Here is a 16312-nt window from a genome sequence, read left to right as displayed (position 1 = left end):
TTGTTTCTGTTTTATTATTTCTAATTTAAGTTCTTTACTTCAAACAACAATGAGAAGTGAATGGACAATTATGGTGAATTATGTTTACACTGGTGATGTGTGTTTTTGTTCACAGTGTTGTACAGTGAGTTTTTAGTGATTTCAGTGTCCGTAAAAATGAGCCATAGGTTCCATGTAAGAAATGAACTGAGAGCTGGGTGTAGGGTTCTGCAAAAAGAGTGCACCAGAACTGCGAACGGTGCTTAAACAATTTATTTATAGGTGTGAAGGAATGGTATGTGGTTGTAGGATTTTAGCACTGGGACCACATTACTTGGTATTCTCATTGTCAGAGTGTGTATCCCAATGAGAAATGTACATTTTATCAGGTACACCCACCGTATAGGTCCACTTTATAGGTATATATTTACTGACTGTAGACTAGTTATGAGCTTTCCTAATATTTTTAATATTTGACTGCCTGGAAGAAAACAAACAAAAAATGGTGAAAATAAAAGATTTATTCAACATAGGGCTGGAGCTGGAGGCTTACTGTTTTAGATATAAAGAATGGTGTTAACAGGAAAAAAATCAGTAGCAAACAGAGGAATACATTTGAAAACATTTTATTATTAAAAATATATTTTTTTGTCTTGTTTTAATCCGTGTTTTTTGTCTTGGCTGAGTAACAGAGGCTGCCTCTTCAAATGTGAGCTTCAGCTACACCTAACTGGAACAAAACTTTATGCTGATGAGGGCTTGTCGTCTTACATGAGGTCTTGTTAGAGAAATATATTTCCACTGTTTCTATGCGTGGTTAGCAATAAAGCCACGTTACATTTGACTTCTCAGTCACATCCTTGGCAACCCACTCATGTTTAGGCAGTCAAGTTTTGGAGCAGCAAAGTGTAATACACACTTTCAAATATGAGCAAAACCATAACAATTTATAGTCTGAAATGGAATGAATATCTAAATTCAGTATTTCAATACTGGCACCTCAAGCAGTTAACAAAGAACTCGATTAGCCATGCACATTCCTATCCCCCTCTGCTGAGGGTCTTGGGTCTTGTACTATTAGATGTGTTGCACTGGTGTGATTTTATCAGGCACAGCAGTGGTACTGGGGTTTGATAGGAGTTTCACGTGGTGTTTCCATTGTTTTGTAGACCACCTGTATTTAATGAGGATTTAAATTTGATAAAGTTATTGTTGTGTGTGCACTCTTGTTCTGTAGAATGAAAAAACTAGCAGTCATTTGCACTGTGCCATGTTTTTGTCATTCTTTGGTATCAATAATATCTCCAGTTTTCAAAAGGTAAATGAAAGAGTAAAGAGTGGTAGGAATTGGTACGAATGAGCATTCACACGTGTCCAGCAGCAACATACTATACTGTAAGTGCCTGCTTTCTCGTGGTGGCATGTACAAAACATTTCTCCACATCGTACACTGTGCTTCAACCCTCTTCCCCCCATGGGTGCTCTAGTAGTGGGGGGGCTGTGCTGCGGGCCAGCATTAAACCAAGCTCCACTCATTACAGCGCAGGGTCACACACAGGCCACCTCAACCAACCATCGTCATTATGCACCTTATCAGCTCCCCCTCTCAGGAAGGCCTGACCCAGCACTAAATATAACCCTGACAATTAGCGCTATCTCACTAGCGCTGGCTAACGCTCTGCACTACCCGCTCGCGAAGGGGAGTGAGGAGAGGAAGCATGCTATAATTGGCCCTTTTAGGTGTGACTAGAAAGCCATGGATGTGGGACGCAGGATTGCGGGAGGGAGAAGTGGAGGAAGGGAGGGAGCGAAAGAGTGAGGGAGAGGAAGAGAGAGACTGAGAGTGGAGGGCGAGATAGAAAAAGAAAAGGAAGAAAGCATGTGAAAGAAGGAGAGGAAGGGAGGGAGAGGCTGAGAAGTAAGAAGGGAGGGAGACGGACAGAAAAGGAGATGAGTTTTATAATTGGTGAGATTTGCCAGAGTGAAAGATAAGATCCCTGAGGGAGAGAGAGACTGAGAGACAGACAGAGAGAGAAAAGAGGATACAGGCTTCATGAGGGCCTGCCTGCCTCTCTCTGCTTCCCCTCTTCTGCTGTTCTACTGCTGAGGGAAAAGTGCCTCCTGAAGCTCTGCTGCTTCATTTAGAAATGACGACTCGGTCGCTCCAGCCCTTTGATTTTCTAATGAAAAATGGGCCTGCACCATGCCCTCTGAGCCACTAATCAGACATTTATATATGAGGTGCCTGCGCTCTGTTGTCACATTTTTGCTCCCTGACTGCGGTACTGAGGGTGTGAGAAATGTTTTCCGCTGAATTGTGAACTGCTGACGTGTTTGTTTTGCATACTTCCCGAAGCGTCTCCGACCTAAAGTATTATTTGTGTGAATCATTTGACTGGAAGTAATGGCAGTAAATTCACCTCAGAAAATTGCTCTCAAATGCAAGTGCACAGCTGTAAGCATAAATATTCAGTGTCTTGCAGCAGCCTCTTTATACTTCAGGTTTTGTGAAGTCTTTCTCACTCACAGCTCAGTTAACATGTTTATATTTGCTAACTCAAGCTTCTACTTGTTTGTGAGTCTGCATATATTTTTTCATATACATATCCAGTCTTCTGGCACTTTCACACTGAGTGAATTTTTTGTGTTGGAACTTAATTGTGGCTTCTCTAGGCTGTATTGTCTGTTTGTTCTGACTCTGTTTTGTATTGGGGAGGACAGATACATGAAGCTGTGAAATTATTTGTGTCTCAACAGAGTTAGCTACCACTATTATATCTGGTGTAATCAGGAAAATGGAGACTACTGATTACTTGGCTGCAAAAATGAATTGAGACAATAATTCATGTGACTCAACTCCACCACAGCCCAGCACACACACGCACAGGTTGAAGTCCCAGTTTTAGACCCAGTTTTACACTGCTGTGATGTTTTTGTCCATTACAATGATTTTTTTTTTTTTAAACAAAGTGTGATATTAGAAGAAGGGAACCTTATCAAATACAAAACACATTTTTAAAATTATTATCTGTTTATTTTTGTTTGAGGAGCAAAGATATCTGTGAAAAGGTAACTGCCCCCTTAAAATTAATGACCTGTTTCATGACCTTTAGCAGCATGGTCATAACTAGCTATGAGGTCTCAATTGAATTTGGTTTTGCAGACCTCTGTATTTTCAGAAGGGTTTTTCTTTTATTTATCTCAACATCTCAATTCATGAGATTTTATGTGGAAACAGAGCTGTTCTGATTATGCGGTAGCCTACTCATACCCATGGAGCCATGGGTATAACAGGCCTACCCAATCAAAGGGGAATAGGATATTTACTATGTTGTATTTTTTAGATAATGAAATATGATTGTTTTCTGTGAGCGCTGTCACTGTGTCATGGCCAATCAAAATTTCCCAAGCTTTGCCTTTTTTTATTCTTAACCCTCCAATCACTGCTTAGCAACCGTTGTGTCCCCATTACCTCAAGCCTTCAGTTCTTTATCCGTGCCTGTCATGTTTGAAACTAGTGTTAGGACGTTGAGGTCCTTGGAAGTTTTAGAAGAGTTCTATGAGATTCAGTGTGGCAAAAGCAACAAGATACACAATCAGCAGTCACAGGTTCACAGCTGACCTCAGAACAGCTGGGGTTTGGCCATAGACTTAACTGTCTGCCATATTTACCTCTGTACGTGAGGCTACGCTACCTCAAGCAACTTTGACATCTTGAGATGTAACTTTACATCTATGCAGCACACATACTATAAGATAACATGTAACATATGTACGATATAAATGTAAGAGTTTATGAGGGTAATTCACAGATGATTATGCCTGTAAAAAGTAAACACCCATAATTAGTGACAGAATTCCCACTCATTTTGTTGCTCTGTTAGTTCACTGATAACTTACGTATTGATGGCACACAGTATCCTATAACATGATTACGAAATCTGCAGATGTTATTTGGCAGTGTAATGTCTGGTTACCTGTATTCGGAACCTGGCTTCCCATTAGCTAGAGTTTGATAGAGACACACTTTTATAACGTATGTTTAATGTATGTCTTTTCAGTAATCAATGAGGGCCGAGAATCAAGAAATAGACAAATGGAGAGCGAGAGAGCGGTAAATGAAATAAAATCAATGTTAAACTCACCTGATTTAGTGTACTATTCAACATGTATTTTGAGCTGAAAATAAACATGTAAATAAATAGTCAAATGATTAGTTAAATGATTTTAAAGGGGATAACTAGAGTCAAATCAGTTTATGGAACAATAATGAAGTGTATGAAAGAATGGAGGGATATGAAAGGAACAAATGAAAGGAAAGGGGCCCTGTCACCTAGTGCATCTCTACTGGGGTCAGGTCAAGAATTTGACCATTATGCTCCAAAACTTTTCATTTATTTTCTTTTCAGCCATTGAGATGTGTACTTTGTGTTTTTTGGCAGATGTAAAGGGACCTGCGTTATCCAAGAAAAATATGCCTTGGGCTGTTTTTTTCCCTCGAACATTATCCCAAAAGGCTTAGGGATTGTCCATGCGTTTTTTACAATTGTGAGACGGACATTGATGTTTCTTTTGATTAGCAGTGTTTTCTGCTTTGCTGCTATTCCATGAATACCACTTTGCCCAGTCCCTTCCTTACTGTCGAACCCTGACCTTTGCAAGGCTAGAGAGACCTTTGCTTGGATGGTCTCTTCGAACCTTCAGAGACATCCTGGTTGATTTGCCTCTGTGCCCTTCGGGGCGTTTTGGAAGATTGGCCACTCCAGAGGAGATTTGCCGGTGTTGTTAGAGTTCTCATTTTGTGTTTATCTCACTGTGTTTCAGTGATGTCCTAGAAACACAGACACGGTTCTGTAACCCTTTCCAGACTGCTACATTTCAACAGATTTGTTTTCTCATCTCTTCTGAGTTTTCTTTTGATCACAGCCTTAGTGTGCTTGTAAAAAGTTTCGACTGATGATAAACTTTAATATGAGTGAAATTTACATTCAGCAGTTCTGGTTGCATTCAAGGCTGACCGTCTTCAATCAGCTAAAATCTCATTATCAGTTTGGTTCATTTGAGTAACAAAGGGAGCAATTATTTTTTCACATGGGTGACTTGCATCTTGGGTAAATTTCCTCCTTAAATAATTATTGAAACAAAAAATGAATAAACCTAAAATGTGTTTTGTTTTTGTAAGGTTCTCTTTGTCAACTATTTCATTCTGTTTAAAGATCTAAAAGCATCAGGAAGAGAACAAATACTTTTTAAAAAAGGCACTTTCTTAGCTAAGCACATACAACCACATGTGCACAAACACATCCTCTCTCATCCACACTCCTCACTCAGTTTTGATGGCCTGTATGTTCATTCTCAGGGTGCATTCTCTGAGCTTGCATTCACCATCCTGTAGAGACCAGCCTCTATAGGGTGCATGGTGTACTGAGAGCATCCTTTCAGTAGAAGCTGTATTGATTGTTCTGTTACTGCTTTGCCTCAGTTTTGTGCAGTGAATTGGTGATACCCCCCGTAGCAAGGAAGTGTTTTGTTTTTCTGCTACAGTTTGCTTTCTGAATGCGCCTTCTGTTTGAATGTGATACTTTCTTAACTTTGCTCATCTTGTCTCTATGTCTGTTAACGCATTTAACTACCTCTGGAGAGTTTTCTCATCGAATGTAGGCAAATGTCAGCTAGGCAAACCACTTTCTGTTGATTGAGCACTGTCTTCGGTTATTTGTCAACTTTGTCATACTGAAAATTAATGTTTTGTTGTATATAATTCGCAATTGGCTCAGATTTTAACATATCAGTGTCAGTTTTACATCAGCTTTCACCCAGGGATGTTTTAATGTAAGAGTGAGCAATATGGCAAAACATAACATCACAACACTTGAAGACGTTTTCACAATACATATTTATCACAGAGCTCAAACATTAGCTATTTAAGAAGCACCAGGGGAGCAAAAATATTGATTAAAGATGCATGAATTAAATAATTTAATGGTGTAATGGACTGATATCCATATGAGTTATTTATCACTGTGCAGCTTAAGCAGTTAATGTACACTGGTTGTTGTTGTTGTTTACAGACTCCTTATAATTTGTGTAAATCTGCTGTTTTCTGATCTATGTAGTATTCTAGTATTCCAGACATACTGAAGAGTACCCACAACATACTCAGAAAAGCATATCATAATATAAATGATCATAATAATGATAACATATACCATCCTTACTTTAACATTTTTTTTTTTTGCCTGGAGCTTCTCATCTGATGTAGCATTGCACGTTAACATCTGCCCTTTCATTGAGTGGGTAAAGACTCCTCGCAAAATGGTTCTCAGCCTGTGGTCATGGAAATATTTCAGCTTTGCTTTTCTGGTTGTAAAGAGAGTCTGTTTCATGTGGGCCGTGCATGCATTCAGATACCATCCTGCAGTTCAAGTGCCTCCCGTGATCCGAGGTGACGGGCTGGACCTTGCAGAGCAGGGAGACAGGAGAGGTTATTATTTCAAGATGAACAGATTATTCATACGGTCTTAATATTTTAACAATGCCAGTGGAAGAAATAAAAAAATGGAAGGGAGAGAAGGCAGCAAAGGTTCCATGCTCTATGATGAAAGATGATATCTTCCAGGAACCTTATAATTGGTCTGGAATGAGAGAAAAAGGCATTTTTGTGATTTGTATCTCAATTGTATTGTATAGATGAATGTTAAACAGAATTCCTAGCTGGAGGATGGTGAATCTTTTTTTTAAACTTCATATTTCTTCATAGATCAGCATAGTGTGAATGTATGTGGTTGCCTGCGTGGATCACAGCGATCTTTAGAGTTAGAGATTGCACTGAATTAATCCAAAGTCAATAAAACTCAAGGTCTAATGTTTCACTCCTCTGGTGACTGAATAAAGACAATTGCAGTGCCAGCTCTACAGTACTTAGCTGTCCTTGAGGTCTGTACATGGGAGATGAATATTAGATGTGATAAATACCGAGCCCACTCCTGTCTGTTATGATTCAGTTTATTGAGTGTCACATCTTGGAGGTTTCTGTTTTTGTGGTAATTTAATTTCGGAGTTTAAAGTCTTCGTTTTTATGCGGCATCGTAGTTACTGATAGTTTTGCAAACAAAATCCAATTTACATCAAATCAAATAGTTTTGCAGTGGAGCTAAGAAGCTAACATAGCAAAACAAGTAATGGAAGCTTATGTCCCATTGCAAACAGCATGACCAAAACCCAGTCACCCCTGTAAGTTAGCTAAATACAAAAATGTTTATTGCAGCTTTACAGAAGTTGAATTTCCTTATCAGTAAATTGAGGATCAAACTGGTAAAGTTGGGACTGATTTTTTAACAAAACTAAAAAAAGTAAGTATCTAATGATGTAGGCATGCAGTGTGCACAAAGCTAAAGAAATCTAAAGATGCAAACTTCCAACACCAGACATGTCTTGGTTGATTAACTCATTTTGGAGTAAAGAGAATCGTGAAAATTTTGTTACTTTAAGGTAAATGGTACCTACGGCTGTGCAACCCATTATTACGAGAGGGGCTTGTTCTCTAGTTGATGTTACACAAATCATGTCCTTCCCCAAATTATTTGACTGACAGCTTTAGTATACCGTATGTAACATATTTACCCATTGTAGTGCATGCATATGCATATATACATTATATGGTCAAAAGTGCATGAACACCCTTTGTTTTGGTAGGTTTGGTTATTTCAGGCACACCCATTACTAACAGGTGCATATAGTCAAGCTCACAGCCATATTCATCATTAGCAGTTGAGTGGGTCATACTGAAAAGCTCAGTGACATAGCACTGTCAAAATATTTCATCTGATGTCAGTTGAAGTCAGTGAGATTTCTGCCCTGCTAGCCCTGAAGTGATTATTGTGAAGTAGAAAGATCTAGGTCCAATAGGACACACAAATTTAAAGAATGGGACCACCAAGTGCTGAAGTGCATAGTGCATAAAAATCACCTTTTAGAAACAATGTCAGCACAAGAACTGCTTGTCTGGAGCTTCCTGGATTGGATTTCAATGCCCGAGGAGCCGTACACAAGCCTAAGATTATTATGTGCAATGCCAAACGTTGACTGGAGTGGTGTAAAGCACGCTGTCACTCTGAAGCAGTGGGAACTAGTTCTCTGGAGCAATGAATCACGCTTCACCATCTGGCAGTCTGACAGACAAATCTAAGTTTGGCAGATGCCAGGAGAATGCTACATACCGGAGTGCATAGTGGCAACGTAAGGTTTGATGGAATTTTTTCATGGTTTGAGTTGGGCCCTTATTTCCCTGAAGGCTGGAGAGATCTTAATGCTACAGCAGGCAATTACATTCTAGAAAGTTGTGTGCTTTCAACTTTATGGCAACAGTTAGGGAAACAGTCCTTTCCTGTTACAGCATGACAATGCCCCTGTGCACAAAGCGAGATCCAAAAAGGAATGGTGTGCTGAGGTTGGTGTGTAAGAACTTGACTCGCCTGTACAGAGCCCTGACCTCACCCTAATCAAACACCTTTGGGATGAACTGTCCTTTTGTAAAATAACAATTAGCACACACCTTTCAGTCAATCTCGATCGTCTCAAACTGCAGCATCAGCCACTGAGCAGAGGAAAATCTCTGACAGAACTCCTCAGAGCAAACCTGCTGTGAGAATGAGGATGCCAGCCTAACTGTAAATGAGTCAGAATTATTAGGCTAAGAGATGGTGAAAAGTGTTACTGCAGAGTGCAAACATGCAATCATAGCCCCCTCTGGGATCTGTCTCTGCACATGTCTGGTACCTGACTTCAGTAATGCTCTTTGGGCTAAAGGAATGCGAATTCCAACAACCATGTACCAAAATGGTTGTGATGCTCGACTGTCCGTGTGTGTGTGTATGCGCTCAAGTGTAATAGAAGATTGTGTGTTTGTGTCTCTGTAGGTATCATAGAGCTGGTGTGTGGTGTGTTTGTGGAGGCTGCAGTGTTGGATATTGAGAAAGAAGAGCGCTCAGGAGTGAAGAGCTGCAGCTCTCTTCTTCTCTCCCTGCTGGACATTATCCACTGCCTGCTCAAACACCTCTCCTCCGTGGTCCGACTGGCTCTACAGGTAACAGTGCTCTCTCCAGTCTTTCTCTCTTACATACTCACTCACTCACTACCTCTTTCTCTCGCTAACTGACATTCTCTTCCCCCTTACTTTCCATTGCTCTGATCAGTAAACATCTCTCACTCTGTTGCTGTCTAGTGTCAGCCCCACTTTTCTCTCTCTTTCTCTCTCTCTCTCCCTCTCTCACTCTCTATCTCTCTCTCGCCCTTGGGGAGTCTCTCCCTGCCTCTGTCGCCCTAGGCGTGCTGTTAGGGGGTTCATGTCTGGGTCCTCTCCTAACTGACGATTACATTGTTATGCAATGACAACTGGCATGCAAATAAGACCAGAATAGAATCGTCACTGTGCTTGTCACATTTCCACTCTGAGCTGCTGCCAGCTTCTACAGCTGAGGATTACAGACTTCAGCTAGTATCTGAACAAAATTTACTCATTATATTTTTTGTGATTAACAGTTGTTATTTAAGAGGTATGACAAAATATAGCACACATAAACATAAACATCACTACCTTCAACCTATTCATTAATACTCAATAACTCATTAATACTTTATTAACTTATTTTTGAGAGTGCCTGTGTAGTTGTTTGAAAGTGCCTGTATGTGTGCTTATGTATTCATGCGCACTTGGTCTGAGTGATATGGTGATGTAATTGAATATCAGTGATGAGTAACTCAATGACAATGCTTTGAAGCCGATAATCGGCATGTTGGGAAATAGAATCGATAGAGAACTAGAGAGGACAAACTTCATTTTAAACAGTTTGTGGGTAGCGCTGTCGCCTCACAGCAAGAAGGGCCTGGGTTCGATTCCCTGGCTGGGCGACCAGAGTCCTTTCTGTGTGGAGTTTGCATGTCCTCCCCGTGTCTGCGTGGGTTTCCTCTGGGTGCTCCGGTTTCCTCCCACAGTCCAAAGACATGCAGTCAGGCTAATTGGACATGCTAAATTGCCCCTAGGTGTGAGTGTGTGAGTGTGTGTGTGTGAATGTATATGTCTGTCTGTCTGCCCTGCAATGGACTGGTGACCTGTCCAGGGTGTATCCTGCCTTCCACCCAATGACTGTTGGGATAGGCTCCAGCTCCCCCCGTGACCCAGAAGGATAAGCGGCTTACACTACAAAAACACTGTGAAATGCAGCCCCTGCAGACGGCTCTGTCTATGAACAATTTCAAATAGAGTTGTTTCAGTCAAAATAACTTGCTGTGCACCAAGTACTGAGCAAAGACACTGAGAAACTGAACTACAGCACTGTTGCTGGCTGCTAAAAGCAGGCAGTGATGTAACCGGTTGGACAGTAAGGTCTCCCTACAGGCTATTTTACAAAGACAGTTGAAAAATCTGTATGTTTTATTAATTGTGTTAACGTTTATACCTCGTAATTCTATTCAGTCAAACAGAGTTAAATTGGCATATACAGACTTTGGTTGAAAATGTCTACCGTTTTCCGCCTCCATTCTGCTAGCCTGTTTGTCTCCACTGATATTAGGGAAGCGGTTGTGATTGTGTTAGTGTGCAAAAAAAGGGGGTACCTATACTTCAGTACTGATGCATCCCTAGCTTAGAGGAGTTGTAAAATTGTGAAAATACAACACTTCATGGTTTCCCACAGGTATCTACAGTTGAATTACCAGAGTGCCTCTATTATAACAACAGGGAAAAAATATTTAAAATATGTAAAGCATTTGGGCAAGGCTTTGAGAATAACTCACTTGCTCACATTTAGCAGTCTAAAGTTTCTCCACAAGGTGGGAGTATTAGCACATATGCATTGTATAAAGAGATTAAACAGCCATGAAAACATACTAGCCAGAGCTCATTAATGAACACATTTGTAGTCACAAATTCAAAACATGAGGTGAAATGGTTTATTACAAAATTGTGTTAGGTGCTAGGCATTGATACAATCCAATGGCATGGTATTTTCCAAAAGTATGAGATAATATTTAATGTTGGATTAAAAAAGATAATGAACCCATGCTTTTTGAATGCTGATACACTATAACAAAAAATGTCTTACAAACCTAACATAGCTTGACTGGACTATTTTGTTTTTCTTTTCTTAAAAATTTGACTTGACTTGACAATTTTTGTAATTTTGCCTCTGTACACCACCACAATGGATTTGAAAGGAAGCGGTCGATATATGATTGAAGTGTACACTTTCAGCTTTTATTCAAGGGTTTAACAAAAAATATTTCATTACCCTCCATTTTCACATGCTCAAACGTAATTGGACAGTTGACTGATAAGCAGTTTTATGGCCAGGTGTGGCCTGTTCCCTCGTTAGATCATGACAAATTAAGGAGATTAAAGGTCTGGAGCTGATTCCAAGTGTTGAAAATGCGTTTGGTAGCTGTTCATGGGAATTCAATATGCAGTCCAAAGAGATGTCAGTGCAAGTAAAGGGAGCCGTCATTAGGCTGAAAAAACGAAGCAAATCGATCAGAGAGACAGCAGAAACTTCAGGAGTGGCCAAATAAAAAAATTGGTACATTCTTAAAAAGAAGGAATGCACTGGCGAGCTCAGCAGCACCAAAAGGCCTGGATTACTATGGAAGCTAAAGTGGATGATTGCAGACTTCTTTTTGTAGTGAAGGAAAACCCTGTCACAACATCTCAAGAACAAGTAAGTCAAGGACATTCTAGGGGAGGTTGGCATTTTATTGTCATAGTCTACCTACAGTCAAGAGGTGCGTTCATGAAATAGAACTACACTTTCGGCTCTGATTCAGTCAAATGCTGCAACGCTGATAGGACGGCACATCACAGAACAGATGGATAATGACCCGAAACACCGCGAAAGCAACCCAAACGCTTCTTAAGGCAAAAAAATTGAGTGTTCTCAAATGGCCAAGTCTAGTCATCTGACCTTAACCCAATTGTACAGGTTTTTCACTTACTGAAGACAAAACTGAAGGCAGAAAGACCCACAAACAAGCAGCAACTAAAGATGACTGCAATAAAGGCCTAGCAAAGCATCTTAAGGGAGGAAACTTAGCATTTGGTGATGTCCATGGGTTCCAGACTTCAGGGGGTAAATGATTGGCATCCAAGTATTAAAACCAATCCTTGTATTTATAGGTATGTTAGTTTGTCCAGTTACTTTTAAGCTTGTGAAAATAGAGGGACTACATAAAAAATGGCTGTAATTCCTAAACGGTTAATGCAGTTTTTTTGTTAAATGCCTTGAATTAAAGCAGAAAGTCTACACTTCAATCACATATTCACTGCTTCATTTCAAATCCATAGTGGTGGTGTGCAGAGGCAAAATTACAAAAATTGTGTCACTGTCCAAATACTTATGGACCAGATTGTATGCCCCAGGACTGCATTCAGGTTGGTCTTTATAGCCCACACTGTCAACTCCTCTAGTCCTGTGTGTGGTGTCTCCACAAGGCCCATGGGAAAGTGCAGAGAAAAGTTGGACTTCTAACACAGAGGATTCACAAGGTCCCCCTCCCCTCTGAGCACCATCCTGCCTCTCCCATTGGCCCTCATTACCCTGCTTCAGCTCTTTGTCTTCTGCCCCACTCGCTTCCATACATATTTATGCACGGACACTGCAAAGAAGAATACGTAATGGAAATCAATTTTCCCTGAAAATGCAAAGCTCATTAAAAAGCATCTGCAAAACCCAAATTCATTTGGGTGGTAATGATAAGGGGAGTCATTCCTAGTATTTTCTTCCTGCTCACCTCCCTCTCTCTTTCCCACCCTCCCCTTCTCCCTCTTTTTCATCCCTCCTTCCCTCTCCTAGTGTCTATTCAGTGTCTCAGGCTGTCATTTATATTTGAAATGGATGAGGAAAGTTTAATTGTGAAAGTGCCACATTCCATGTGATCACGTCAGCCGGAAATAATCATGTTGCCCCAGACTGTCAGTCTCTGACGTTTTTCAGAACACTCAGTAGAAATATGAGCATAGGAATAGGAATAGGACTCCGAAATCAGGCGCAGGAGAGGAAGAAACTGAACTCTGCTGAACCATACGCTTCACTCTCAGTTTAGCACGGCTCTCGCTGACTGCTGCCATATACAATGTTTCACAGTGTTTTGTGTTGTTTGTGTCTATTTTAAACCACATCTCTCTCTCTCTCTTTCTCTCTCGCCCCCCCCCCATTCGCAAAACTAAGTATCTCCTGCTGTCAGCCCTGCTAATAGAGTAGGAGGTTGTTATTGTTATTGAGGTGGTTGTAGACAGTGTGCTGCATGCATTTTGGCACAACAGTGGCACAGCTGGGCAGTGCACAGACTCCAAACAGCATTTCAGTTAAAAATAGCATCAACTGAAGCCACTCAACTTCTTCAGACTACATGAGTGGTTTCCTTTCAGAAAGTGTACACATGTAACAATTCTGACTCAAAACAAGTCGTTATGTGCTAACCTTTACCCCAGTGAGTGACAGGACTGGTTCTCTGTGTTTATCCAGTGTGCCCTACCTTTGCCTTGCTGCTTGCCTGGGCATGGAGCGCTGTTAACCTGAAATCCCTCAGTTTATGAAATAAGAAGCACACTTCTAATACAAGGCAACATCATCTTCTGGACAATCAAGTGGCCAGATCAAATAATTAAAGGCTGATCCAAAGCTAATTTTATAAACAGCTACTCCTACTGCTAATAATAATAATAATAATAATAATAATAATAAAAATGATGAACTGATTGCAGACTAGTTTCATAAACGCCTTGTTATCAACAACCACTTCAGTCTTCACTCTCATTGTTAGATTAGTCGTATTGGTGTAGTCAGTTGCTCCAGTGCCAGCAGTAAACATGTTCTAATTTATCTGCTGTACTATACTGACAAGAAATAAATGTAATTTTTTCAGTGATGTTAAGAGTTTCTCTCTCTTTCTTTGAAGTCTGGAAGTAATGGAGACACAGAAGCAGCAGAAGAGCTCCTGCTTGTCAACAAGCCGCTGACTGGCCTCAACAGTCTCCTCATTCAAATGGTCAGTCTTTGTGTGAGAATGTATGTGTGTATTTATGCATGTTAGCCAAAGAGAGTGTTGCGTGTTGAAGTGTTGTATGTAGTGGGAGGCAAAGTGATGGAAACAACAAACAGTGTGTGAGATCAATAAGACTGGCTGTAGGCCTGTTTGATATGACGATGTAATCAGTCATCGTTGGTGATTGGCAAGTAACTTAATGAGGATGCTGCAAAGGTGATAATCATAATATTTAGAAAGAGAATTGATAGAGATAAGTCAGTAAACTTTAAACACCTTGCTAAAAGTATTCATGATATATGCGCTTGATATTCTATTTTACCATTAGACCCATGGTTTATTATGGAGCATTAATACGGCTAAGGTAGGGTAAATTCCCTGTCTCTGCTGTGAGTTTCCCAGAGTATAGGGAAAATTCTCAGCGCTCACTGTACAGTTTCAGTGTCCCAGTGGTTCAGATGAGTTGTACAATTATGAAAATCTAATACTTCAGTATACTTTAATACAATACCCGCTATAATGGCGGAAAACACATTGTTTTTTTATATGTGAAGCTGTGGACATGGCTTTGCAGTCTGAAGTTTTTCCACCGGGGGGCTGTTAGCATGCAAGTAGCTCACCATGAACCAACAACAAAAGAATGTCACAAGTAATGTTGTGTAACTCTGACTCATTTTTTTAACCCCAAAGAAATTGTTTGGCAGTTTGGCGTAGGTGCATAAATGAATAAGGCAGGACTTAATAGGCCTATTTCTTCCAATGCACTTTTTCAGTTTAGTGTATCCTATTCTCCTTATTTGTATGTATTAGCCCTAGACATCAACCACTGTTCCACATTATGGAAACCATGTGGCAGATGGAGGGATGGAGCCACATTTCCACTGGGACTAAGATGCTGAACTGATTAACCTGGTTTGTCACACAATTGGTTGCTCCTCTTAAACTGAACTGTACTGGACTGGAACTTATGTTGTAAATAGTACTCTCACTGGTTAGAAGGGGCACCTACCACGAGCCTGAGGAAGAAGGAAAGAACCAAAAGTTATGGGACAACAGTTAACTTAACAGATCATCAACATTTGGCTACTTTTTTGTTGTAATTAATATCATGTCCACTAAGACCCCTTTACCGGTCAGAACTGAAAATCAGTTTTAGCTCTAAAACCTAAAAAGATTTTCTGACCTCAACAGAACTTGGTTTTCCGTTTTGGCTCTTTTGCAGTGTTCTTCGTTAGTCTATGGCTCATTGATATAAAAAATGGACAATTATGGACAGATTATGTGAGGTTTTTATTTATTCTATTTTGGATTAAACAACAGGGGGCTGTTTAAAAGCTGCCTCACTGCAGAGCATACATTGGAAGTGGTATGTATACATAGTCTGCACCCTATGTAAATAGGTTTTAGAGTCAGTTTCAGAATGAACAAAGCAATTCTTTTGCATAGATTTAAGCAGGAAAATGTAATCAAATTACCATATAACCGTTTCATTAGAGGTTGCTAGTTTTTCTATTATTTTGTCCACCTCTGTACATTATCTTTGTAGATATGATTTGTTTGATCATCTTCCTATCCTTGTCCTGTGCTAGAGCTGTATTATTTGTTCAGAACACATCATGCAGTCAAAGCAACATAACACTACCAGAATACAAACAGAGAAGACCAAGTTAAACTGTAAAGGAACCAGTTTAACTGTTTGTACAACCCCATTTCCAGAAAAGCTGGGATGCTGTGAAAAATGTAAATAAAAACTGAATGCAATGATGTGCAAATCATTTAAACCCTATATTTAATTGGAAATAGCATAAAGACTACATATCAATGGTTGAAACTGAGAAATTTTGTTGTTTTTTGAAAAATCTATGTTCATTTTAAATTTAATCCTGGCATCATGTTTAAAAAAAGTTGGGACAGGGGCAACAAAAGACTGGTGAAGTTGAGTAATGCTGTTGTGCAAAAAAAGTTGTGTAAAAAAAAAAAAACACCTGGTGAAACATCTCACAACTAATTAGGTTAATTGGCAACTGGTCAGTAACATTATTGGGTATAAAAAAAATCTCAGAGGTTTTCAGAAGTAAACATGGGGAGGGTTTCACCACTCTACACAGTCAAATAGTGCAATAATTCAAAAGTAATGTTTCTCAATGTAAAATAGCAAAGAACTTGGGGAATTTCATCATCTACAGTACATAATAGATACTATTAAGTTAGACTTTACAGTTTAAAAGAGCATTTGCAATGTAACGTTATGCTGTATTGATGTTCATGGCCAACTAATTGTTATTGTTGTTATTATTAT

At 39.8% G+C, this 16312-nt stretch overlaps 1 protein-coding gene across 3 annotated transcripts in view; it reads left to right on the top strand.

Annotated features, from left to right (window-relative positions):
* Positions 1-16312, top strand: part of ulk4 (unc-51 like kinase 4) — a 119705-nt gene that overhangs the window by 80030 nt on the left and 23363 nt on the right. For all 3 annotated transcript variants that reach the window (XM_036585318.1, XM_036585300.1, XM_036585308.1), the window contains 2 exons: positions 8898-9064; positions 13927-14016. In XM_036585318.1, the coding sequence (XP_036441211.1) occupies positions 8898-9064; positions 13927-14016 (257 nt within the window). The remainder of the gene's footprint in view (positions 1-8897; positions 9065-13926; positions 14017-16312) is intronic.

The sequence above is a fragment of the Colossoma macropomum genome, unplaced genomic scaffold, assembly GCF_904425465.1.
Source record: "Colossoma macropomum unplaced genomic scaffold, Colossoma_macropomum, whole genome shotgun sequence".
Lineage (NCBI taxonomy): Eukaryota > Metazoa > Chordata > Actinopteri > Characiformes > Serrasalmidae > Colossoma > Colossoma macropomum.
This window is presented reverse-complemented; position numbering and strand designations above follow the sequence as displayed.